This window comes from Salvelinus namaycush, chromosome 10 (genome assembly GCF_016432855.1).
Source record: "Salvelinus namaycush isolate Seneca chromosome 10, SaNama_1.0, whole genome shotgun sequence".
In the NCBI taxonomy this organism is placed as follows: domain Eukaryota; kingdom Metazoa; phylum Chordata; class Actinopteri; order Salmoniformes; family Salmonidae; genus Salvelinus; species Salvelinus namaycush.
The window spans coordinates 4,982,695-5,006,185 of NC_052316.1; the positions used below are offsets into that span (position 1 = coordinate 4,982,695).

Sequence of the window (23,491 nt, forward strand, 5' to 3'; positions counted from 1 at the left end):
TGACTTGGAGTTACATTGTGTTGTTTAAGTGTTCCCTTTATTTTTTTGAGCAGTGTATGTTGCTACGAAGGTTCTAACGATGAACTTAGCCTTAAGAAGTTTTTGGGAAACCAGGCCCTGAACCGTTCTCTCCATATATATATTCTAGTGAGTCTGCTGATACACATATTTTAAAAAGTACACCAAATTCAAAGGGATGACTTTAGATACATGTACAGAATCCCATATTGAATGAAAACTCCACAAGAAAATATGTTGGCCTGCAAGTGGGAGGGTTTTCAGCAGTTTAATTCAATTGTTTTCAGAATGTGCATGGGAACCACACCTGCATAAGGTAAATCTGAATCTGAACTACTGAGAAGGGTGTAGGAATGGCATGCATAGGAAAGGCGTACATTTCCTAAGTCTGAATCGGGCCCATATTCCCCAATATTGATGCCAATTATGATGGAAATTTATTCAGTGGGTACTGAGGGAACATAGGTCTTAAGGAACATTGGCTTGAGGGAGAATAGGGCTGAGTGAACATGGGGTGGATCCTTCATAAAATCAGAGCGACAGTTCAATAACACATTCTTTCAAATATAAAACATGCCCTAAAATAATGAAAACAGTGCACTTACAAGTAAATTGGGGTATAATATCCCAAACCACTGCATCCTTTGAAATGGAAGCCAATGTGAAATTGTTAGTACGGTTTTGGGAAATGATCCATCGATAAAGGCAATCTAAATCAACTTAATTTAAGGTTGCACTAAAAGGCACAAACTACATGTCCAAATATAATCATTGAATTCTCACTTTAACATTTAAGTTAAAATGACTAACAGTACTTTACACCTACCTGAGATTGGACACTATCCGTTAATACTCAAAGTTTTCGTGCGTTTTCTTTAGTTCACCTCCATCGACATTTCGAAAGCGTCGTGTGATTTTAAAAGACTTTCATCAATTAATCCTCCTGTGCGACATTTTCTCAACAAAACTAATTACCAAAAACAAATCGGTCGTTGTTTGTAACCCAAAGTAGTCATTCGATTTACACTTCATGAATTTGAGGGAACCTCCTAGGTGACATCAGATTTTATGAAGTGATGCAAAGCCTGAGCGCGCGAAGGGTGGGTGTAAAAAGCATGGAGCCGTTTCAAGCTCTGCTGAGAGAAAAATAACGAACTTACTCACAAGCTGTTGCACAATATGCATAAAAGGAGACCAAAATATGCATGTATGGAGACCAGACGAAAAAGCTAAACAAAAAAAGTCCAGAAATATTCATTTATTATGCTCACTTTCAAATTGTGACATGATTGTGAGGTATCAAATCTTTACCAAGAGATACAAAAAGTGTCATGAGACAAAAAAAAATGACAAGTACTTTGTGCAAGGTTTATAGTTGAGTGCAAATTATAGTTGATCAAATGAATGAAACCACTCAGAAAAAGTTGTGATATGGGACACCTCTAACAGCATTGAGTGAGCTACATACAATACAGAAAATTGTTGCGCCTTCACCTACATGTAAAAATAATGCAAGATTATGAACAGTCAACATAAAAAGACACCTAACCAAAATGAGAAGATATTGCCCAAATAGTTACAATACACTGCAGTACAATTAAATTACTGTATACACATTTTATCAAAGTACTTTACAATCTGAAGAAATCCCTGTCTGACCAAATAAAGTATACTGAACAAAAATATAAATGTAAAGTGTTACGCACAAAAAGCTTATTTCTCTCAAATTGTGCACAAATGTGTTTAAATCCGTTAGTGAGCATTTCTCCTTTGCAAAGACAATCCATCCACCTGACAAGTGTGGCATATGAAGAAGCTGATTAAACAGCATAAATCGTTACACAGGTGTACTTTTGCAGGGGACAATAAAAGGCCACTAAAATGTGCTGTTTTGTCACCCAACACAATGCCACAGATGTCTCAAGTTGAGGAGCATGCAATTGGCATGCTGACTGCAGGAATGTCCACCAGAGCTGTTTGTTGCCTGGGAATGTTCATTTCCCTACCATAAGCCGCCTACATTGTCATTTTAGAGAATTTGGTCGTACATCCAACCGGCCTCACAAGCGCAGACCACGTACCGGCCTCACAAGCACAGACCACGTGTAACCACGCCAGCCCAGGACCTCCACATCCGGCTTCTTCACCTGCGGGATGATCTGAGACAAGCCACCAGGACAGCTGATGAAACTGTGTTTTTTCACAATTGAAGAATTTCTGCATTAACTGTCAGAAATGGTCTCAGGGAAGCTCATCTCCGTATCGTAGTCCTCAACGGGGTCTTGACCTGACTGCAGTTTGCTGATGTCAACGTTGTGAACAGTGCCCCATTGTGGCAGTGGGGTTATGGTATGGGCAGGCATAATATACAGACAACGAACCCAATTACTTTTTATTGATGGCAATTTGAATGCACAGAGATACCGTGACGAGATCCTGAGGCCCATTTTCATGCCATTCATCCGCCGCATTCACCTCATCTTTCAGCATGATAATGTTTAGCCCCATGTCGCAAGGATTTATGCACAATTCCTGAAAGCTGAAAATGTCCGTGTTCTTCCATGGCCTGCATACTCACCAGACATGTCACTCATTGAGCATGTTTGGGATGCTCTGGATCGACCTGTACAACAGCGTGTTCCAGTTCCCGCCAATATCGAGCAATGTCGCACAGCCATTGAAGAGTGGGACAACATGAGGCAAATGGTGGTCACACCAGATACTGACTGGGTTTATGATCCACGTTCCTACTTATTTATGGTATCTCTGACCAACTGATGCATATCTTTATTCCCAGTCATGAGAAATCCATAGATAAGGGCCTAATGAATGTATTTCAATTGACAGCTTTCCTTATATGAACTGTAACTCAGTAAAATCTTTGAAATTGTTGCATGTTGCGTTTACATTATATTTTTGTTCAGTGTATACATCTGGGGTTTTAGTGCAATTGGACAGAAAGACCTTTGATGTACACTCATTCTCTTTGTTGATTCTTTCTATTAATGGCATTGAGCCTGTAACCTTTAACATCAATCATCTGGGTCGTGTTCATTAGAGCACACTGTAGCAAAAACAATTGCAACGGAAACCGAAAACATTTGTTCCTCATTGGACAAGTTCAGATTGTACTACCTTCCCATTTCCGTCAGTTTCATGCCTACTGAACAAGTACCTGATCAGCTGATCAACCCCCTGCACATCAAACCCAATGTGCATCGTCATTAGATGAAGACAATCCTGAAGAGAGAGAAACAATCTTAGGGGCTCCTCTGTTCCTTCCCATGTCGGAAGCAACCAGGGTCCCCTCCTTCCCCTGACCCCTTTCCCGTGTGCTCTTCTCTGAGCCAGAAGACCCCCTCTTCTCTTCAAGGCCCTTCGTGTTGAAGGCGGTACTCAGGGACTGCAGGGCAGAGTGGAGCTCGTCCCGGGCTGCCATGACAGTCTCCAGGCAGGGCAGCTGTAGGCTAGATGATGTGGTGGCCAGCCCTGTGCCGCCCCTGGGGAGGCCGTTAATGACTTTGTCGATGGTCTTGGAGGAGGAGGAGACAGCCTCTCGGCAGGTACCGAGGCTGGAGTCACTGCTTTTACCTGGTAAAGAGTTAAATACATGCATTTCACTTCTCGTTTGACTTCTTTGGGTTCCTATAGTGGCTAGAACCTAGCTTTCCTGGATGATTAGACTAATGATGGGTAGATAATAGAAACACATATGTTTACAGTTCCGTAATATTGCTAAAATCTATCAATCAAAGTTGAAGTCACAAAAGAAAAAAGGACAGGGAAATGAGAGGAAATCAAAAAGGAAGCCATTTAGGTCAGTTAAATGACAGGCATTATGTTTTTGTAGCAATGCTGAGGAAACGGTGGCCTTGCTTCTCATAGGCCAGACAGTCAGTACCTCGGAGGGCGAGAGAGAGAGCAGCGTGAAGCTGCCTGATTGCCTGGTTGAGCTGGAACAGCTTGGCTGCGGTGTTCCTCACTCTGTGGAGCTGTGAGGGATCAGGGTCCTCAGCTCCCTTCTTGGAGCCTTCTTCCCTATCCTGTAGACAGACAGACAGACAGACAGACAGACACACACACACACACACACGTTACAGTTGATGTCATTGGAAAACACACACACGTTACAGTTGATGTCATTGGAAAACACACACACTTTACAGTTGATGTCATTGGAAAATGGTGCCTTTCCAAGGGGATGAACCCTTTTCCTCACATACTGTAGCTAACCCTATTAAACCCTTCCTCCATACATTAGTTGTGCAGAACTACTGTTGATTCCAACCAAATACTGTCTCACTACAACGGTACAATTACAAAACGTGTGACAATTTCAGGTCAATAATTATTGCCACCCTTGATAAAGATGAGCAAAAAAGCATGTATAAAATAAATACTGAGCCATAATGCAGGCGCCAAAAGAGTTATATTATATTATACTAGTACAATTGCTCAGAGAAAGAGATTTTGTTTAACAAGTAATAAAAAAATAAAGATAGGGCTACCAATAATTTTGAGACCTGTTTTCAGGAGCACCCTACCGTTGCGAGGATAACGACACTGACTTTTTAAAAAATGTTTTAAGAGATTGGAGAACACATTGGGATGGATCTTAGACAATTCCACCACACAGAATCTTTCCAGATCCTTGATATCCTTCATCTGCACTGCTCTCTTCAACTCAAACCACAGGTTTTCAATGTGGTTCAAGTCTGGGTGTGTGCTTGGGGTTATCGTCTTGCTGGAAGATCCACTTGCGGCCAAGTCTCAGCCTCCTGGCAAAGGCAACCAGGTTTTTGGCTAAAATGTCCTGGTTAAGTTCATGATGCCGTTGTCCTAAACAAAGGCCACAAGACCAGTGGAAGCAAAATAACCCCATAAAATCGTACGTATTTTAACGTAGGCATGAAGTACTCTTCTGCACATCCTTCCATTTTTCTACGCCAAACCCACCACTGGTGTGCAAAGACCTACATTTTCACGTCAACAGACCATAGCACCGTGGAGTATGATAAACGACATTGGCACCGGTGCTATGGTTAGTTTCAAAACTATGAAATAACACATAGAATCATGTGGTAACATACCAAAAAAATACGTTTTAAACAAATCAAAATATATGCCAATTCATCCCAAAGGTGTTCGATGGGGTTGAGGTCAGGGCTCTGTGCAGTCCCAGTCAAGCTCTTCCACACCAATTTCGACAAACCATTTCTGTATGGACCTCGATTTGTGCACGGGGGCATTGTCAGGCTGAAACAAACTGTTGCCACAAAGTTGGAAGCACAGAATCATCTAGAATGTCATTGTATGCTGTAGCGTTATGATTTCCCTTCATTGTAACTATAGGGCCTAGACCGAAGCATGAAAAACAGTAACAGACCATTATTCCTCCTCCACCCAACTTTACAGGTAGCGTTCTCCTGGTGTCCGCCAAACCCAGATTCATTCATCGGACTGCCAGATGGTGAAGGGTGATTCATCACTCCAGAGAACGTGTTTCCACTGCTCCAGAGTTCAATGACGGCAAGCTTTACACCACTCCAGCCGACGCTTAGCATTGCTCATGGCGATCTTAGGCTTGTGTGCGGCTGCTCGGCCATGGAAACCCATTTTATGAAGCTGCCGACGAACAGTTCTTGGGCGAACAATGCTTCCAGAGGCAGTTTGTAACTCGGTAGTGAGTGTTGCAACCAAGGACAGACGATTTGTACACGCTACGCGCTTCAGCACTCGGCGGTCCCTTTCTGTGAGCTTGTGTGGCCAACCACTTCGCGGCTGAGCCGTTGTTGCTCCTAGACGTTTTCACTTCACAATAACAGCACTTACAGTTGACCGTGGCAGCTCTAGCAGGGCAGAAATTTGTTGAACTGACTTGTCCTATGATGGTGCCACGTTGAATGTCACTGAGCTCTTCAGTAAGGCCATTGTACTGCCAATGTTTGTCTTTGGAGATAGCGTTATGTAGTCTAAATTAGCCTAGCTAATGTTAGGTATCTGGCCATCTTAACTAGCTCCTCTCGGTTTGATGCAGTCAAGAAAGGTACTATGTAATCAGATGAGATGACAAATAACTAGCGATAAATGAGTCTACCAGTGCGAGTCGACTGTTGCCATGCTGCCCCCTCCCTGCTCCCATCGTCACTCACATTTGAGCTGCTGCCCTGCTAATAAAGTAGCTCCTCCTACTAATGTTATAGCATTGTCGAGTTAGGTCTTTTTCTTCATGTTCTATCGTTCAGACCCCTACTCTCAAGTCAGGAAGATTTTGAGAGCTGGCGTCAGCCAGACAAGGTTGCCTCTGCCAGGGGGCTGAAACTTGACAGCAAGATGATCTTCCAGCAAGACAATAACCCCAAACACTAATCAAAACCCACAGAAATGGTTCAACAGACACAAAAAGCTAAACATTACAGTCTCCGGACATGAACTCCATTGAAAAGCTGTGATTTGAATTGAAGGAAGTCCATAAAAGCAGGCAAAGTATATCAAGAATCTGGAAAGATTATGTATGGAGGAATAGTCTAAGATCCCTCCCAGCATGTTCTCAAATCTCATAAAACATTTAAGGAAACATCTGTGTCGTTACGCTCGCAAAGGGAGGGTGGTAGAGTTTTGAAAACTGGTGTCAATTATTTTCACCCTTATCTTTGTTAGATTGTTTTATTAGTTGTTAAACAAAAATGTTCTTTACGCAATTGCATTAGCATAAAATAATATAATTTCAATTTTTCTTTGAGCATACACAGTATTTGTATAAAAAAATGTGTAACGAGGGTACCAATAATTATGGACCTGGCTGCATCTGCATTTCACTATCATGAAAATACAGTAGCAACAAATTAAACCATGGCTCTCCCAGAGGCCCACAGAGATTCAACATGTGTCTGGTTTTGTTCATCCAACCGCTTTGTTTGAAGACAATGGGGGTGGAGGTCCGGGGGAAAGATGTCCTCTCCTTTGTCCCAATCGCCTAGCGCAGCCGATGATCGACACTAACAAAGGCGCTAGTTTGTGAGTGGCAGATAATGGCAAACAAGCACGTTAACGGTGACTGATGACACTTCATTCAACACATCCATTACCTGAACGATGGGCTCAACGTGAGACTGTGGCGATAAGGCTGACAAGGTTTTTTACAAGAGCCATAAAAGCTGATTCGCACCTTTTAACATGCTGGCTGTGGGAGGGGCTATTAATCTGGAGAGTTTAACCCCATGTAAAGAAAGATAGATGAGGCTGGTTGGGTTTGTTATTGTTCGCCCAGTGCTCACCGTCATGTGGCAGTGGATGTAGCTCTGGAGAGCACAGGACAGGTCCAGCATCTTCGACTTGAGGCTCTGCAAAACCTGCCGGAAACATAGACCAAATGGTATCTTGTTTGGAGACTGATACTTGATAATAGAGACAAAATAGAGGCATTCGAAAGAAACAATCCAGAATATCATTGCGAAATTATTTATCCTATGCAAATCATTGATGCCATTCATGGCTTTAAATGAAAAAAATTTACTTAACTTTTTAACATAACATTTCTCTGATGCCAAAACCTCAAGAATCCCTCTCAAGGTATACTACCGTTCAACAGTTTGGGATCACTTAGAAATGTCCTTGTTTTTGAAAGAAAAGCACATTTTATGTACATTAAAATAACATCAAATTGATCTGAAATACAGTGTAGACATTGCTAATGTTGTAAATGACTATTGTAGCTGGAAATAGAATATTTTTTTATGGAATATCTACATAGGCCCATTATCAGCAACCATCACTCCTGTGTTTCAATGGCACGTTGTGTTAGCGAATACAAGTTCATCATTTTAAAAGGCTAATTGATCATTAGAAAACCCTTATGTAATTATGTTAGCACAGTGGAAAACTGTTATTCTGATTAAAGAAGCAATAAAACTGTCCTTTAGACTAGTTGACTATCTGGAGTATCAGCATCTGTGGGTTCGATTACAGGCTCAAAATGGCCAGAAACGAAGATCTTTCTTCTGAAACTCGTCAGTCTATTCTTGTTCTGACAAACGAAGGCTATTCCATGCGAGAAATTGCCAAGAAACTAAAGATCTCGTACAACATTGTGTACTACCTTCCCAGAACAGCGCAAACTGGCACAACCAGAATAGAAAGAGGAGTGGGAGGCACCAGTGCACAACTGAGCAAGAGGACAAGTACAGTGGCTTGAGAAAGAATTCACCCCCTTAGCATTTTTCCAATTTTGTTGCCTTACAACCTGGAATTAAAATAGATTAAATTGGGGGGTTTGTATCATTTGATTTACACAACATGCCTACCACTTTGAAGATTGTTTCACAAGAAATAACACAAAAAAACTGAAAACTTGAGCGTACATAACTATGAACCCTCCCAAAGTCAATACTTTGTAGAGCCACCTTTTGCAGCAATTACAGCTGCAAGTCTCTTGGGGTATGTCTCTATTAGCTTGGCACATCTAGCCACTGGGATTTTTGCACATTCTTCAAGGCAAAACTGCTCCAGCTCCTTCAAGTAGGAGGGGTTCCGCTAATATACAGCAATCTTTAAGTCATACTACAGATTTAATTGAATTGAGGTCTCGGCTTTGAGACTAAGCCATTCCAAGACATTTAAATGTTTCCCCTTAAACCACCCGAGTGTTGCTTTAGCAGTATGCTTAGGGTCATTGTCCTGCTGGAAGGTAAACATCCGTCCCAGTCTCAAATCTCTGGAAGATTGAAACCGGTTTCCCTCAAGAATTTCCCTGTATTTAGCGCCATCCATCATTCCTTCAATTCTGACCAGTTTCCCAGTCCCTGCCGATGAAAAACTGCTGCCACCACTATGCTTCACTGTGGGGATGGTGTTCTCGGGGTGATGAGAGGTGTTGGGTTTGTGCCAGACATAGCGTCTTCCTTGATGGCCAAGAAGCTACATTTTAGTCTCATCTGACCAGAGTACCTTCTTCCATATGTTTGGCGAGTCTCCCACATGCCTTTTTTTATTTTTTTATTTAAGCAATGGCTTTTTCTGGCCACTCTTCTGTAAAGCCCAGCTCTGTGGAGTGTAGAGCTTAAAGTGGTCCTATGGCCAGATACTCCAATCTCTGCTGTGGAGCTTTGCAGCTCCTTCAGGGTTATCTTTGGTCTCTTTGTTGCCTCTCTGATTAATGCCCTTCTCGCCTGGTCCGTGAGTTTTGGTGGGCAGCCCTCTCTTGGCAGGTTTGTTGTGGTGCCATTTTCTTTCAATTTTTGTATAATGGATTTAATGGTGCTCAGTGGGATATTCAAAGTTCTGATATATTTTTTAAAACCCAACACTGATCTGTACTTCTCCACAACTTTGTCCCTGACCTGTTTAGAGAGCTCCTTGGTCTTCATAGTGCCACTTGCTTGGTGGTGCCCCTTGCTTAGTGGTGTTGCAGACTCAGGGGCCTTTCAGAACAGGTGTATATATAGTGAGATCATGCGACACTTAAATAAAGTCCACCTGTGTGCAATCTAACTAATTATGTGACTTCTGAAGGAAATTGGTTGCACCAGATCATATTTAGGGGCTTCATAGCAAAGGTGGTGAATACATATGCACTAGAGGTCGACCGATTAATCGGAATGAACGATTAATTAGGGCCGATTTCAAGTTTTCATAACAATCGGTAATCAGCATTTTTGGACACCAATCATGGCTGATTACATTGCACTCCACAAGGAGACTGCGTGTCAGGCTGACCACCTGTTATGCGAGTGCAGCAAGGAGCCAAGGTAAGGTGCTAGCTAGCATTAAACGTAACTTATAAAAAACAATCAATCTTAACATAATCACTAGTTAACTACATATGGTTGATGATATTACCAGTTTATCTAGCTTGTCCTGCGTTGCATATAATCGATGCGGTGCCTGTTAATTTACCATTGAATCATAGCCTACTTCGCCAAACGGGTGATTTAACAAGCCCATTCGGGGAAAAAAGCACTGTCGTTGCACCAATGTGTACCTAACCATAAACATCAACGCTTTTCTTAAAATCATATATATTTTTATATATATATTTTTAAACCTGCATATTTAGTTAATATTGCCTGCTAAAATGAATTTATTTTAACTAGGGAAAATGTGTCACTTCTCTTGCGTTCTGTGCAACAGAGTCAGGGTATATGCAGCAGTTTGGGCAGCCTGGCTCGTTGAGAACTGTGTGAAGACTATTTCTTCCTAACAAAGACAGCCAACTTCGCCAAACGGGGGATGATTTAACAAAAGCGCACTTGCGAAAAAGACACAATCGTTGCACGAATGTACCTAACCATAAACATCAATGCCTTTCTTAAAATCAATACACAGAAGTATATTTTTTTAAACCTGCATATTTAGTTAAAAGAAATCCAGGTTAGCAGGCAATATTAAACTAGGGAAATTGTGTCACTTCTCTTGCGTTCATTGCACGCAGAGTCAGGATATATGCAACAGTTTGGGCCGCCTGGCTCATTGCGAACTAATTTGACCGAATTTTACGTAATTATGACATAACATTGAAGGTTGTGCAACGTAACAGGAATATTTAGACTTATGGATGCCACCCATTATCTTTCAGTGAAATACGGAACGGTTCCGTATTTCACTGAAAGAATAAACATTTTGTTTTCGAAATGATAGTTTCTGGATTTGACCCTATTAATGACCTATGGCTCGTATTTCTGTGTGTTATTATGTTATAATTAAGTCTATGATTTGATATTTGATAGAGCAGTCTGAGCGGTGGTAGGCAGCAGCAGGCTCGTAAACATTCATTCAAACAGCACTTTCCTGCATTTGCCAGCAGCTCTTCGCTATGCTTGAAGCATTGAGCTGTTTATGACTTCAAGCCTATCAACTCCCGAGATTAGGCTGGTGTAACCGATGTGAAATGGCTAGCTAGTTAGCGGGGTGCGCGCTAATAGCGTTTCAATCGGTGACGTCACTTGCTCTGAGACCTTGAAGTAGTTGTTCTCCTTGCTCTGCAAGGGCCGCGGCTTTTGTGGAGCGATGGGTAACGATGCTTCGAGGGTGGCTGTTGTCGATATGTTCCTGGTTCGAGCCCAGGTAGGGGCGAGGAGAGGGACGGAAGCTATACTGTTACACTGGCAATACTAAAGTGCCTATCAGAACATCCAATAGTCAAAGGTATATGAAATACAAATGGTAGAGAGAGAAATAGTCCTATAACTACAACCTAAAACTTCTTACCTGGGAATATTGAAGACTCATGTTAAGAGGAACCACCAGCTTTCATATGTTCTCATGTTCTGAGCAAGGAACTTAAACGTTAGCTTTTTTAAATGGCACACATTGCACTTTTACTTTCTTCTCCAACACTTTGTTTTTGCATTATTTAAACCAAATTGAACATGTTTCATTATTTATTTGAGGCCAAATTGATTTTATTGATGTATTATATTAAGTTAAAATAAAAGTGTTAATATAGTATTGTTGTAATTGTCATTATTACAAATAAAAATAAAAATGTTAATGTAAAAAAAATATATATATACAGTATATATTTTTAAATGGGCCGATTAATCGGTATCGGCCTTTTTGGCCCTCCAATAATCGGTATCGGTATTGAAAAATCATAATCGGTCGACCTCTAATATGCACGCACCACTTTTCCGTTGTTTATTCCTTATAATTTTTTAACAAGTTATTTTTTTCATTTCACATCACCAATTTGGACTATTTGGTGTATGCCCAACACATGAAATCCAAATAAAAATCAATTTAAATTACAGGTTGTAATGCAACAAAATAGGAAAAACGCCAAGAGGAATGAATACTTTTGCAAGGCAGTGAACATTAGAGCGTCTAGTTTGAGAAACAGACGCCTCACAAGTCCTCAACTGGCAGCTTCATTATATAGTACCCGCAAAACACCAGTCTCAACATCAACAGTGAAGAGGCGACTCCGGGATGCTGGCCTTCTAGGCAGAGTTCCTCTGTCCAGTGTCTGTTCTTTTGCCCATCTTAATCTTTTCTTTTTATTGGTCAGTCTGAGATATGGCTTATTCTTTGCAACTCTGCCTAGAAGGCCAGCATCCCAGAGTGCTACCTAGAAGGCCAGCAACTGAGCTGGCCTCTTGCTCAGTTGTGCACCGGGGCCCCCCACTCTTTCTATCTCTACTGCAGAGATAGCCTGCAAAGTTCTGTCATACTTACCAGGTCTATGCCCAAACACTTCTAATTTTAAAAATGAATCTCTCCAGAAATAAGTATCTCACTGTTGACGCCTATTATAGACCCCCCTCAGCTCCCAGCTGTGCCCTGGACACCATATGTGAATTGATTGAAGATAGATGGGGGGCAGAGTTCGTTCTGTTAGGTGACCTAAACTGGGATATGCTTAACACCCCGGCCGTCCTACAATCTAAACTAGATGCCCTCAATCTCACACAAATTATCAAGGAACCCACTGGTACAACCCTAAATCCTTAAACATGGGCACCCTCAGATATCATCCTGACCAACCTGCCCTCTAAATGCACCTCCGCTGTTTCCAACCAGGATCTCAGCGATCACTGCCTGCATCCGTTATGGGTCCACGGTCAAACGACCACCCCTCATTACTGTCAAACACTCCCTAAAACACTTCTGTGAGCAGGCCCTTCTAATCGACCAGGCCCGGGTAGCATGGAAGGATATTGATCTCATCCCGTCAGTATAGGATGCCTGGTTGTTCTTTAAAAGTAATTTCCTCACCATCTTAAATAAGCATGCCACATTCAAAAAATGAGGAACTAAGAACAGATATAGCCCTTGGTTCCCTCCAGACGTGACTGCCCTCGACCAGCACAAAAACATCCTGTGGCGTAACGCACTAGCATCGAATAGTCCCCGCGATATGCAACTTTTCAGGGAAGTAAGAAACCAATACACACAGTCAGTTAGGAAAGCGAAGGTTAGCTTTTTCAAACAGAAATTTGCTTCCTTCAGCACTCATTCCAAAAAGTTTTGGGACACTAAAGTCCATGGAGAATAAGAGCACCTCCTCCCAGCTGCTCACTGCACTTAGGCTAGGAAAAACTCACCACCGATAAATCCACGATAATCGAGAATTTCAATAAGCATCTCTCTATGGCTGGCCATGCTTTCCTCCTGGCTACCACAACCCCGGGCAACAGCTCCGCACCCCCCGCAACTACTTGCCCAAGCCTCCCAGCTTCTCCTTCACGCAAATCTAGATTGGAGATGTTCTGAAAGAGCTGCAAAACCTGGACCCGTACAAATCAGCTGGGCTAGACAATCTGGACCCTTTCTTTCTAAAATTATCCACCGCCAATGCTGCAAGCCATATTACTAGCCTGTTCAACCTCTCTTTCGTATCGTCCGAGATTCCTAAAGGTTGAAAAGCTGCAGCGGTCATCTCCCTCTTCACAGGGGGTGACACTCTAGACCAAAACTGTTACAGACCTATATCCATCTTGCCCTGCCTTTCTAAAGTCTTCGAAAGCCAAGTTAACAAACAGATCACTGACCATTTCGAATCCCACCGTACCTTCTGCTGTGCAATCCGGTTTCCGAGCTGGTCACTGGTGCACCTCAGCCACGCTCAAGGTCCTAAACGATATCATAACCGTCATCGATAAAAGACAGTACTGTGCAGCCGTCTTCATCGACCTGGCCAAGGCTTTCAACTCTGTCAATCATATTCTCTCTGTCAATCATATTCTCAATCGTATTCTTATCGGCAGACTCAACAGCCTTGGTTTCTCAAAATGATTGCCTCGCCTGGTTCACCAAATACTTCTCAAATAGAGTTCAGTGTGTCAAATCGGGAGGGCCTGTTGTCTGGACCTCTGACAGTCTTTATGGGGGTGCCACAGGGTTCAATTCTCGGGCGACTCTTTTCTCTGTATATATATCAATGATGTCGCTCTTGCTGCGTGTGATTCCTTGATCCACCTCTACGCAGACGACACCATTCTGTATACATCTGGCCCTTCTTTGGGCACTGTGTTAACAAACCTCCAAATGAGCTTCAATGCCATACAACACTCCTTCCGTGGCCTCCAACTGCTCTTAAACGCTAGTAAAACTAAATGCATGCTCTTCAACCGATCGCTGCCTGCACCCGCCCGCCCAACTAACATCACTACTCTGGACGGTTCTGACTTAGAATATGTGGACAACTACAAATACCTAGGTGTCTGGCTAGACTGTAAACTCTCCTTCCAGACTCACATTAAGCATCTCCAATCCAAAAATAAATCTAGAATCGGCTTCCTATTTCACAACAAAGCGTCCTTCACTCATGCTGCCAAACATACCCTCAAAACTGACTATCCTACCGATCCTCGACTTCGGCGATGTCATTTACGAAATAGCCTCCAACACTCTACTCAGCAAACTGGATGCAGTCTATCACAGTAATTGTAATTACTTCGCTACTATGGCCTATTTATTGCCTTACCTCCTTACTCCATTTGCACACATTGTATATAGATTTTTCTATTGTGTTATTGACTGTACTTTTGTTTATCCCACGTGTAACTCTGTGTTGTTTATTGTCGCACTGCTTTGCTTTATCTTGGCCAGGTCGCACTTGTAAATGAGAACTTGTTCTCAACTGGCCTACCTGGTTAAATAAAGGTGGGGGAAAACATTTAATAAAAACGAACAACAGTTTTCAGCTGTGCTAACATAATTGCAAAATGTTTTTCTACTGATCAATTAGCCTTTTAAAACGATAAACTTGGATTAGCTAACACAACGTGCCATTGGAACACAGGAGGGGTGCGTCACTTGAGTGGGTTGAGTCACTGACGTGATCTTCCTGTCTGGGTTGGCGCCCCCCCTTGGGTTGTGCCGTGGCGGAGATCTTTGTGGGCTATACTCGGCCTTGTCTCAGGATGGTAAGTTGGTGGTTGAAGATATCCCTCTAGTGGTGTGGGGCCTGTGCTTTGGCAAAGTGGGTGGGGTTATATCCTTCCTGTTTGGCCCTGTCCGGGGGTATCATCGGATGGGGCCACAGTGTCTCCTGACCCCTACTGTCTCAACCTCCAGTATTTATGCTGCATTAGTTTATGTGTCGGGGGGCTAGGGTCAGTTTGTTATATCTGGAGTACTTCTCCTGTCTTATCCGGTGTCCTGTGTGAATTTAAGTATGCTCTCTCTAATTCTCTCTTTCTCTCTTTCTTTCTGGGAGGACCTGAGCCCTAGGACCATGCCTCAGGACTACCTGGCATGATGACTCCTTGCTGTCCCCAGTCCACCTGGTCGTGTTGCTGCTCCAGTTTCAACTGTTCTGCCTGCGGCTATGGAACCCTGACCTGTTCACCGGACGTGCTACCTGTCCCAGATCTGCTGTTTTCAACTCTCTAGAGACCGCAGGAGCGGTAGAGATACTCTTAATGATCGGCTATGAAAAGCCAACTTACATTTACTCCTGAGGTGCTGACTTGCTGCACCCTCGACAACTACTGTGATTATTATTATTTGACCATGCTGGTCATTTATGAACATTTGAACATCTTGGCCATGTTCTGTTATAATCTCCACCCCTCATAGCCTGGTTCCTCTCTAGGTTTCTTCCTAGGTTTTGGCCTTTCTAGGGAGTTTTTCCTAGCCACCGTGCTTCTACACCTGCATTGCTTGCTGTTTGGGGTTTTAGGCTGGGTTTCTGTACAGCACTTTGAGATATCAGCTGATGTAAGAAGGGCTATATAAATACATTTGAAATTTGATTTGATGGTTGCTGATAATGGGCCTCTGTACGCCGATGTAGATATTCCATTAAAAAAAACAAAAAATCACCAGTTTCCAGCTACAATAGTCATTCAACGTCTACACTGTATTTCTGATCAATTTGATGTTATTTTAATGTTATTGATGTTACTTTCAAAAACAAGGACATTTCTAACTGACCCCAAACTGTTGAACGGCAGTGTATATCAAAACAATTCCTATAGAGAAGTCATATAGACAGTGAATACTAAATGGTGGCTAAGTACCGGAGTCCTGGGATAGGCCAGCTGCGCATCTCTCAGCATCTCGTTGGAGATTGTCAGACCCTCTTCCAGGAGAGAGTGCACCCCTTTACAAGTCCCCTCCAAAAGAGACAGGGCCACAGACCGCTGGGGAAAGAGAAACGACAAACAACTTTTGAGTGACGCTTTCTTGACCCTCCGCAAACCAGCATGATTAGCCACGCTCACCTCAAGTTATATTTAGGATGTGTGTGTCACTGGGTCCTGTTATATCATTATTTTGAATTGAGGGGAGTGGAGATGAAGCATCCAGGCAGGATACATCATGGCTTCGTTATTTCCACCAAAGCACCACAAAGCCTTCATGCCCAGTATCTTATCCATTCTCAATCAATATGAAAGGCAGTATATGGTGAGAGTGTGAGTGTGAGTGAGAGACAGTGTGGTAACATTTACCTTGCCTGTGGCCTCAGAGCCCAGCTCGGTCAAATGGAGCTGGGTGGCGGTAAGCGCGGCCAGGTGGCTGATGACCAGCAGTGCCGTGTCCAGACACTGACCACTCTTCCTGTGGGCCTCGGTCACCATGGACGAGATCTCAGAGTCACAGCCCTGGTCACAGCCCACGGGAATTGGATGTTAAATAACGTAAAATAATATTTGAATAAAATGTAAAAAACACTTGCACTTGTCTTTTCCTACTATCACTGACTTTGCTGATAACTACTTTAATAAGGCAACATTTATTTAATATGATTGAAACGTGGTTGTCTTACTTAGCCAAAGTAAAATTAATGCACTAACTGCAAGTCGCTCTGGATAAGAGAGTTTGCTCAATAAAATAAATGTACTCATACTATTTGTGAATGCGAAGTTATATTGTATTTGAATAAATACATAAATGAACTAGGGAAAAAAGCTTAAAAGGTTAATGACTTTCAAATGAAAAAAAAAATGTAACGTTTAAAGACATACAGTAGTGTGAAAGGAGGGTGAGACGGGTGGAAAAGGTGGTTTAATTTGTTTTATTGCTGCCACTGGTTAGGAATGTTAGATTGTGCAGTACATACAGTGCCTTCAGAAAGTATTCACACCCCTTGACTTTTTCCACATTGTTGTGTTACAGCCTGAATTTATAATGTATTAAAGATATTTTATTTGTCACTGGCCGACACACCCCACCATGTCAAAATGGAATTACGTTTTTAGAACATGTTACAAATTAATTCAAAATGAAAAGCTGATATGTCTTGAGTCAATAACTATTCAACCTGTGTTATGGCAAGCCTAAATAAGTTCAGGAGTAAAAATGTGCTTAACAAGTCACATTACATTGTACTTACTCCACAATACTAACCTAATTGAGAGGGAAAAGAGGGAAGCCTGTACAGAATAAAAATATTCCAAAACATGCATCCTGTTTGCACAAGGCACTAAAGTAATACTACAAACAAATGTGGCAAATTTGGGGCAAATCCAGTAGAACACAGAGTACCACTCTCCATATTTTCAAGCATAGTGGTGGCTGCATCGTGTTATGGGTATGCTTGTAGTCGTTAAGGACTGGGGAGTTTTTCAGGAAAATACATTTTATAGAATGGAGCTAAGCACAGGCAAAATCTTAGAGGAAAACATTGTTCAATCTGCTTTCCACCAGACACTGGGAGATGAATTAACCTTTCAGCAGGACAATAACTTAAAACATAAGGACAAATCTACACTGGAGTTGCTTACCAAGAAGACAGTGGCTGTTCCGGAGTGGCCGAGATACAGTTTTGACTTAAATCTACTTGAAAATCTATGGCAAGACCTGAAAATGGTTGTCTAGCATAGTGCTTGAAGCATTTTGAAAAGAATAAATGAGCAAATGTTCCACAATCCAGGTGTGGAAAGCTCTCAGAGATTTACCCAGAGAGACTCACAGCTGTAATTGCTGCCAATGGTGCTTCTACAAAGTATTGACTCTTTGGGTGAGAATACCTATGTAAATAAGATACGCATTTCATTTTCAAAAATGTCTAAAAACATGTTTTCACTTTGTCATTATGGGGTATTGGGTGTACAGTAGATAGGTGAGAGAAAAATATATATTTAATCAATTTTGAATTCAGGCTGCAACAACAAAATGTGTAATGAGTCAAGGGGTATGAATACATTTTGAAGGCACTGTATACCGCCACTAGTGACTAGTGTGGGCTGGGTGGTAACCTTGCGGTTAAGAGGTTGGGCCAGTAACCAAAATGTTTCTGGTTTTAATCCCCTAGCTGACTAGGCGAAATCTGTCGATGTGCCCTTGAGCAAGGCACTTAACCCTAATTGCTCCTGTAAGTCGCTCTGGATAAGATTGTCTGCTAAATTACTAAAATGTAGTGAAGGTCTTCACACACACCTTGCACAGTCTTCACATTTTGCTGCCTTAAAATGTCATCTCAAAAGGGAATATATTTGATTGTTTTCCTAGCTATCTACACAACCTAGTCCAAATTTTCAAAGTTAAAGACAAGGTGAAGATGTTTTGAAGTGGATTTAACAATAATGTGGAGTGAATGCAATGTTATTGCAGAGACTGGGAGACTAGGGAGTTTGTCAGGATCTAAATAAATATGAAAGGAACAAAGCCCAGATAAAAAGTAAGCGGAAACCTTGCCTCAGCCTTCTGAATACCTAACCGTGGGATAGTTATTTTTCAGCGGGACAATTACACACATGTGTATGTCAAAGACACACCAGAATGGCTTTCCAATATGTTTTGAGTGTTCCTGAAAGGTCCAGTCTCAATCCTGACTTAAACCTGCTTGAAAATCAGAGACACGGTTTGAATATTGTTCTCCATCAATGACTCCCTACCAAATGTACTGACCTTGAGCGATATTTACACAATCAATGGATATTATATGTTGCCCTAAGACTTGTGCAACGCTGGAGTAGGTTGTGTACATCGGTAGCATTCCTTAAAACATAGTTTTAAGGCAGCAAAATGTAAAGACCATGCAAGGCATGTGTAGACTTTCATTAGGCACTGTATAATATACATTCATTCATGTTGGACTTGAGGCTGAAGGTTGATTTCCATACGAGGAGTCAAAACAGCTCAAAGCTAAAACCCCCGTCAATCAGTGAGGTGAATTTTGATGAGCCAGTGAGGTGTCAACCCAACTCGATTGAAAAAGATTTTCCTTTTGCAGCGTTTGTGTCTTTTCAGTTTAATTGGGATAAAAACTGATATTTCTAGAATATCTTTACTGTAATTCGCTATGACATTACTTGCAGTAAACTAGTCAACAATGTATGTGTACTGTACATACAGTGCCTTCAGAAAATATTCAGATCCCTTTCCCACATTCTGTTACAGCTTTATTCTACAATTGATTAAATATAGATTTTTTCCCCCTCAATCTACACACAAAACCCCATAATGACAAAGCAAAGACAGGTTTTAAGAAATTGTAGCAAGTGGATCCTGTTTCCATTGATCATCCTTGAGATGTTTCTACAACTTGATTGGAATCCACCTGTGGTAAAATCAATTGATTGGACATGATTTGGAAAGGCACAAAGCTGTCTATACAAAGTCCCACAGTTGATAGTGCATGTCAGAGCAAAAACCAACTCCACTTGGAGTTTGCCAAAAGGCACCTAAAGACTCTCAGACCATGAGGAACAAGATTCTCTGGTCTGATGAAACCAAGATTGAACTGTTTGGCCTGAATGCCAAGCGTCACATCTGGAGGAAACCTGGCACCATCCCTACAGTGAAGCATGGTGTTGGCAGCATCATGGTATGAGGATGTTTTCAGTGGCAGGGAGACTAGTCAGGATCGAGGGAAAGTTGAACAGAGCAAAGTACAAAGAGATTCTTGATGAAAATCTGCTCAGGACCTCAGACTGGACAACGACCTTAAGCACACAGCCAAGACAACGCAGGAGTGGCTTCGGGACAAGTCTCTGAATGTCCTTGAGTGGCCCAGCCAGAGCCAGGACTTGAACCCGATCGAAAATCTCTGGAGAGACCTGAAAATAGCTGTGCATCGATGCTCCCAATCCAACCTGAGAGAGCTTGAGAGGATCTGCAGAGAAGAACAAGAGAAACTCCCCAAATAAAGTTGCCAAGCGTTATACCAAAGAAGACTCGAGGCTGTAATCGCTGCCAAAGGTGCTTCAACAAAGTACCGAGTAAACGATCTGAATACTTATGTAAATGTAATATTTCAGTTTTATTTTAATACATTTGCAAAAAATTCTACAAAACCTGTTTTTACTTTGTCATTATGGGGTAAAATGATTTAACCCATTTTAGAATAATGCTGTAAAGTAATCAAATGTAAAGGGGTCTGAGTACTTTCCGAATGCACTGTAGGTGTGATTGAATGTTTTTGGTGCATAGGTCTATCTGGATGTTGTACATTCACATACAGCGGCTACTGTTTTGAATATACCGTGTTCAATAGTTTCAATGCTCCGATGTGTCCTTTGTGTACCTTTTGGAATGTAATACTTTAGCCAACCTATATTTCTCCAGGTCAGTTTCATAAAGATAACATCTCTTTTTCAAGACAGTCCTCGTCCGATACATTGTTAATTCTATTGTCTGATGTATTTAATTTAAAAGTGCTGACGGAAATGTCTACCTGGATGAGAAGCTGAAAGTAACCACCCATTCTCTTGACTTGGGTCTTGAGCTCCTCTGCGACGGTGTAGAGGGGTCCGGCTCTGGGCTTGACGCTGGCCACCCACTGCATGGTGATAAACACGGCTCTCTCGATGGCCGAGGTGGCCTTCACCAGCTGTGTCGGAGCCTCAGCCTCTAACACAAACACTGGGACAGAGACAGAATAAGGAATACATTACAACAGGTCAATTTAGTATTTTCAAAATGTCATGCGGTGTACAACTTAGCAAAACTTTTTGCACCAAAAACAAGAGTTTATTGGACGAATTTAGATGGGTCGTTCCCTGATTCTTCCCGTTTGGTTCCTAGTGAATAAACGCTGGTTATACGTTTAAAAGTTAATTATTTTCAAGTAGAAGGCAAAAGGGTACGTTCTTCACAATATCAGTATCAAAATACTACCAAGATACTTGGTAGTCAATATTCCATGGCAAAAAAGAAAAACAGAGTCCTTTACTATGAACCTGCTTCATAGTAAGGCTCTGGCCCAACCCATCGGTTTGTGTAACCAATCAGAACGGTTTGAATGTGTTCGCATTCGAGAAGTCGTTGTGAGGCGATCATATCCAGACTCATCGTGGGCGTGGTGTTTGGCCATAGCAATGTGGTTGTGTAGCCAGGCAAACCTCTTCTATGGACGCAGCAGGAATTTATATCTGATGTTTAGAATGTTCTCATCAACAGCACAGCATCATGTCACTCCTCCTCCTTTACTATCAATTAGCCATGTGCGGAATGTCAGTCACCCATTACCCTATGGCCAATCAGCACAGCTAAATAATGCAACTTTACCACACTTGCTTAAATAACCTATAGGCATAGTATCTACGCTGCAATAGTCTATGTGCCGGGGGACTAGGGTCAGTCTGTTATATCTGGTGTCCTAGGTGACTAAGTATGTGTGCTCTCTCCATCCCCCCCTCCCGGAGGACTTGAGCCCTAGGACCATGCCTCAGGACTCACTGGCCTGATGACTCCTGGCTGTCCCCAGTCCACCTGGTCGTGCTGCTGCTCCAGTTAACTGTTCTGCTTGCGGCTATGGAACCCTCACCTGTTCACCGGACGTGCTACCTTGTCCCGGACCTGCTGTTTTCGACTGCTTCTCTCTCGACCTCTGAATGCTTGGCAATGAAAAGCCAACTGTCATTTACTCCTGAGGTACTGACCTGTAGCACCCTCTACAACCACCATGATTATTATTTGACCCTGCTGGTCATCTATGAACATTTGAACATCATGAAGAACGATCTGGCCTTAATGACCATGTACTCTTATAATCTCCACCCGGCACAGCCAGAAGAGGGCTGGTTCCTGCCTTTCTTTTTTCTAGCCACTATGCTTCTACAGCTGCATTGCTTGCCATTTGGGGTTTTAGGCTGGGTTTCTGTATAAGCACTTTGTGATGTCTGCTGATGTAAAAAGGGCTTTATAAATTCATATGATTTGAATTTGCATACTGGTGCAATAATCAACGTGCTCTCGGCTCACCATTGGGAATACATATTTTGATGCATTTAAATGACGGTTTACTCTTGTTCCCTCACGTCTTACAGCAAACGTTTCAACGCCGACCCTCCACCTCCAGCAGCTGAAGGTCCGTCATTGGAACCTTTTTCTCCCAGTGGGATGGTTTCGATGCCAGCTGCCCCGCATAGTGCTACCTGCATACTAGAATCTGGCTCTGATGATCAATGACGAAGTCCTTCCCCAAACTCTTTTAATAAAATGTTAATACTTGCATCTTGTCTCTGTTGTTAATTCAGTTTAGCCTGCCCTCGACTGAACTGAGTATAGTGACTAGGGTTGGGAAATATTACGATAGTATCGTCTATCGACGATGTTTGACAGCCATTGTCGATGGTGAAGACATTGTGATGTGACAGACGATGGCTTAGCCTATTTGAACTTGACTGGCACCGCGTAGTAGCCTAAAGAATGGAGTTGGGCAGCAGACGGCAGGGCAGCATACAAGTGACATTCCAAGTAATCTGCCTATTCCTATTTGCTATAGCGCATTTCAATAAATAGCCTATTATATAAGCCTACAGAACGCAAGAGGAATGTAGGCTAGAAAGACCAGATAATTCTACCAAAGCAGCGCAAAATGTCCCGTCATAAAATTTTGTTTCTCGATTTCTGTCAGATGCATGGGCCTTAAAATAGCCTAAACCTATACATTTTTATAACTGACACTCCCTAACTATAGTGTTCAGCGGTAAAAAAAACAACAACAAAAAACAGCTATATTCCCTTGTCTCTCCAATCAATATGAATATGACTTTGGGCTTTCATCGTTTTATGCATGCTTTCTCTACCGATCAAACAATTAGAATAATTAACAGTTCCATCTCAAAAGTAGATTGAACAGCTCAAAAACATAAGGAAGCCAGGGGACTAATAATGAGTAAGGACAAACAATATCAATAGCCTATAGAAAAATATAATGACAAGTTTAAGATTATTAAAAAATAAATAATCTGTGCGAGGAGTAAGAATCCCTCCAATAACCTATCCTCCTACCATAAAAGCTTTAAGACAAAATAAAGTTACGAACAGAAGTCTATTTCCAAATGTCCTATTTTTAATATTATTACCTTTAACTAGGCAAGTCAGTTAAGAACAAATTCCTATTAACAATGACGGCCTAGGAACAGTGGGTTAACTGCCTTGTTCAGGGGCAGAATGACAGATTCTTAACTTGACAGCTCGTGGATTCGATCTAGCAACCTTTTTGTCCCACCTGGACAAAAGGAACACCTACGTGAGAATGCTATTAATTGCCTACAGCTCAGCGTTCAACACCATAGTACCCTCAAAGCTCATCACTAAGCTAAGGATCCTGGGACTAAACACCTCAAAATGCAACTGG

General features: G+C 42.1%; 1 protein-coding gene across 1 annotated transcript in view; it reads right to left on the minus strand.

Annotated features, from left to right (window-relative positions):
* Positions 1-2,649: 2,649 nt before the first annotated feature.
* Positions 2,650-23,491, minus strand: part of LOC120054602 (kinesin-like protein KIF14) — a 44,599-nt gene continuing 23,757 nt past the window's right edge. Inside the window, exons 24-29 of the mRNA XM_039002073.1 lie at positions 20,582-20,769; positions 16,413-16,565; positions 15,981-16,103; positions 7,296-7,370; positions 3,920-4,061; positions 2,650-3,609 (exon numbers count right to left, since the gene is read on the minus strand). Of these exons, the coding sequence (XP_038858001.1) occupies positions 3,221-3,609; positions 3,920-4,061; positions 7,296-7,370; positions 15,981-16,103; positions 16,413-16,565; positions 20,582-20,769 (1,070 nt within the window). The 3' untranslated portion in view covers positions 2,650-3,220. The remainder of the gene's footprint in view (positions 3,610-3,919; positions 4,062-7,295; positions 7,371-15,980; positions 16,104-16,412; positions 16,566-20,581; positions 20,770-23,491) is intronic.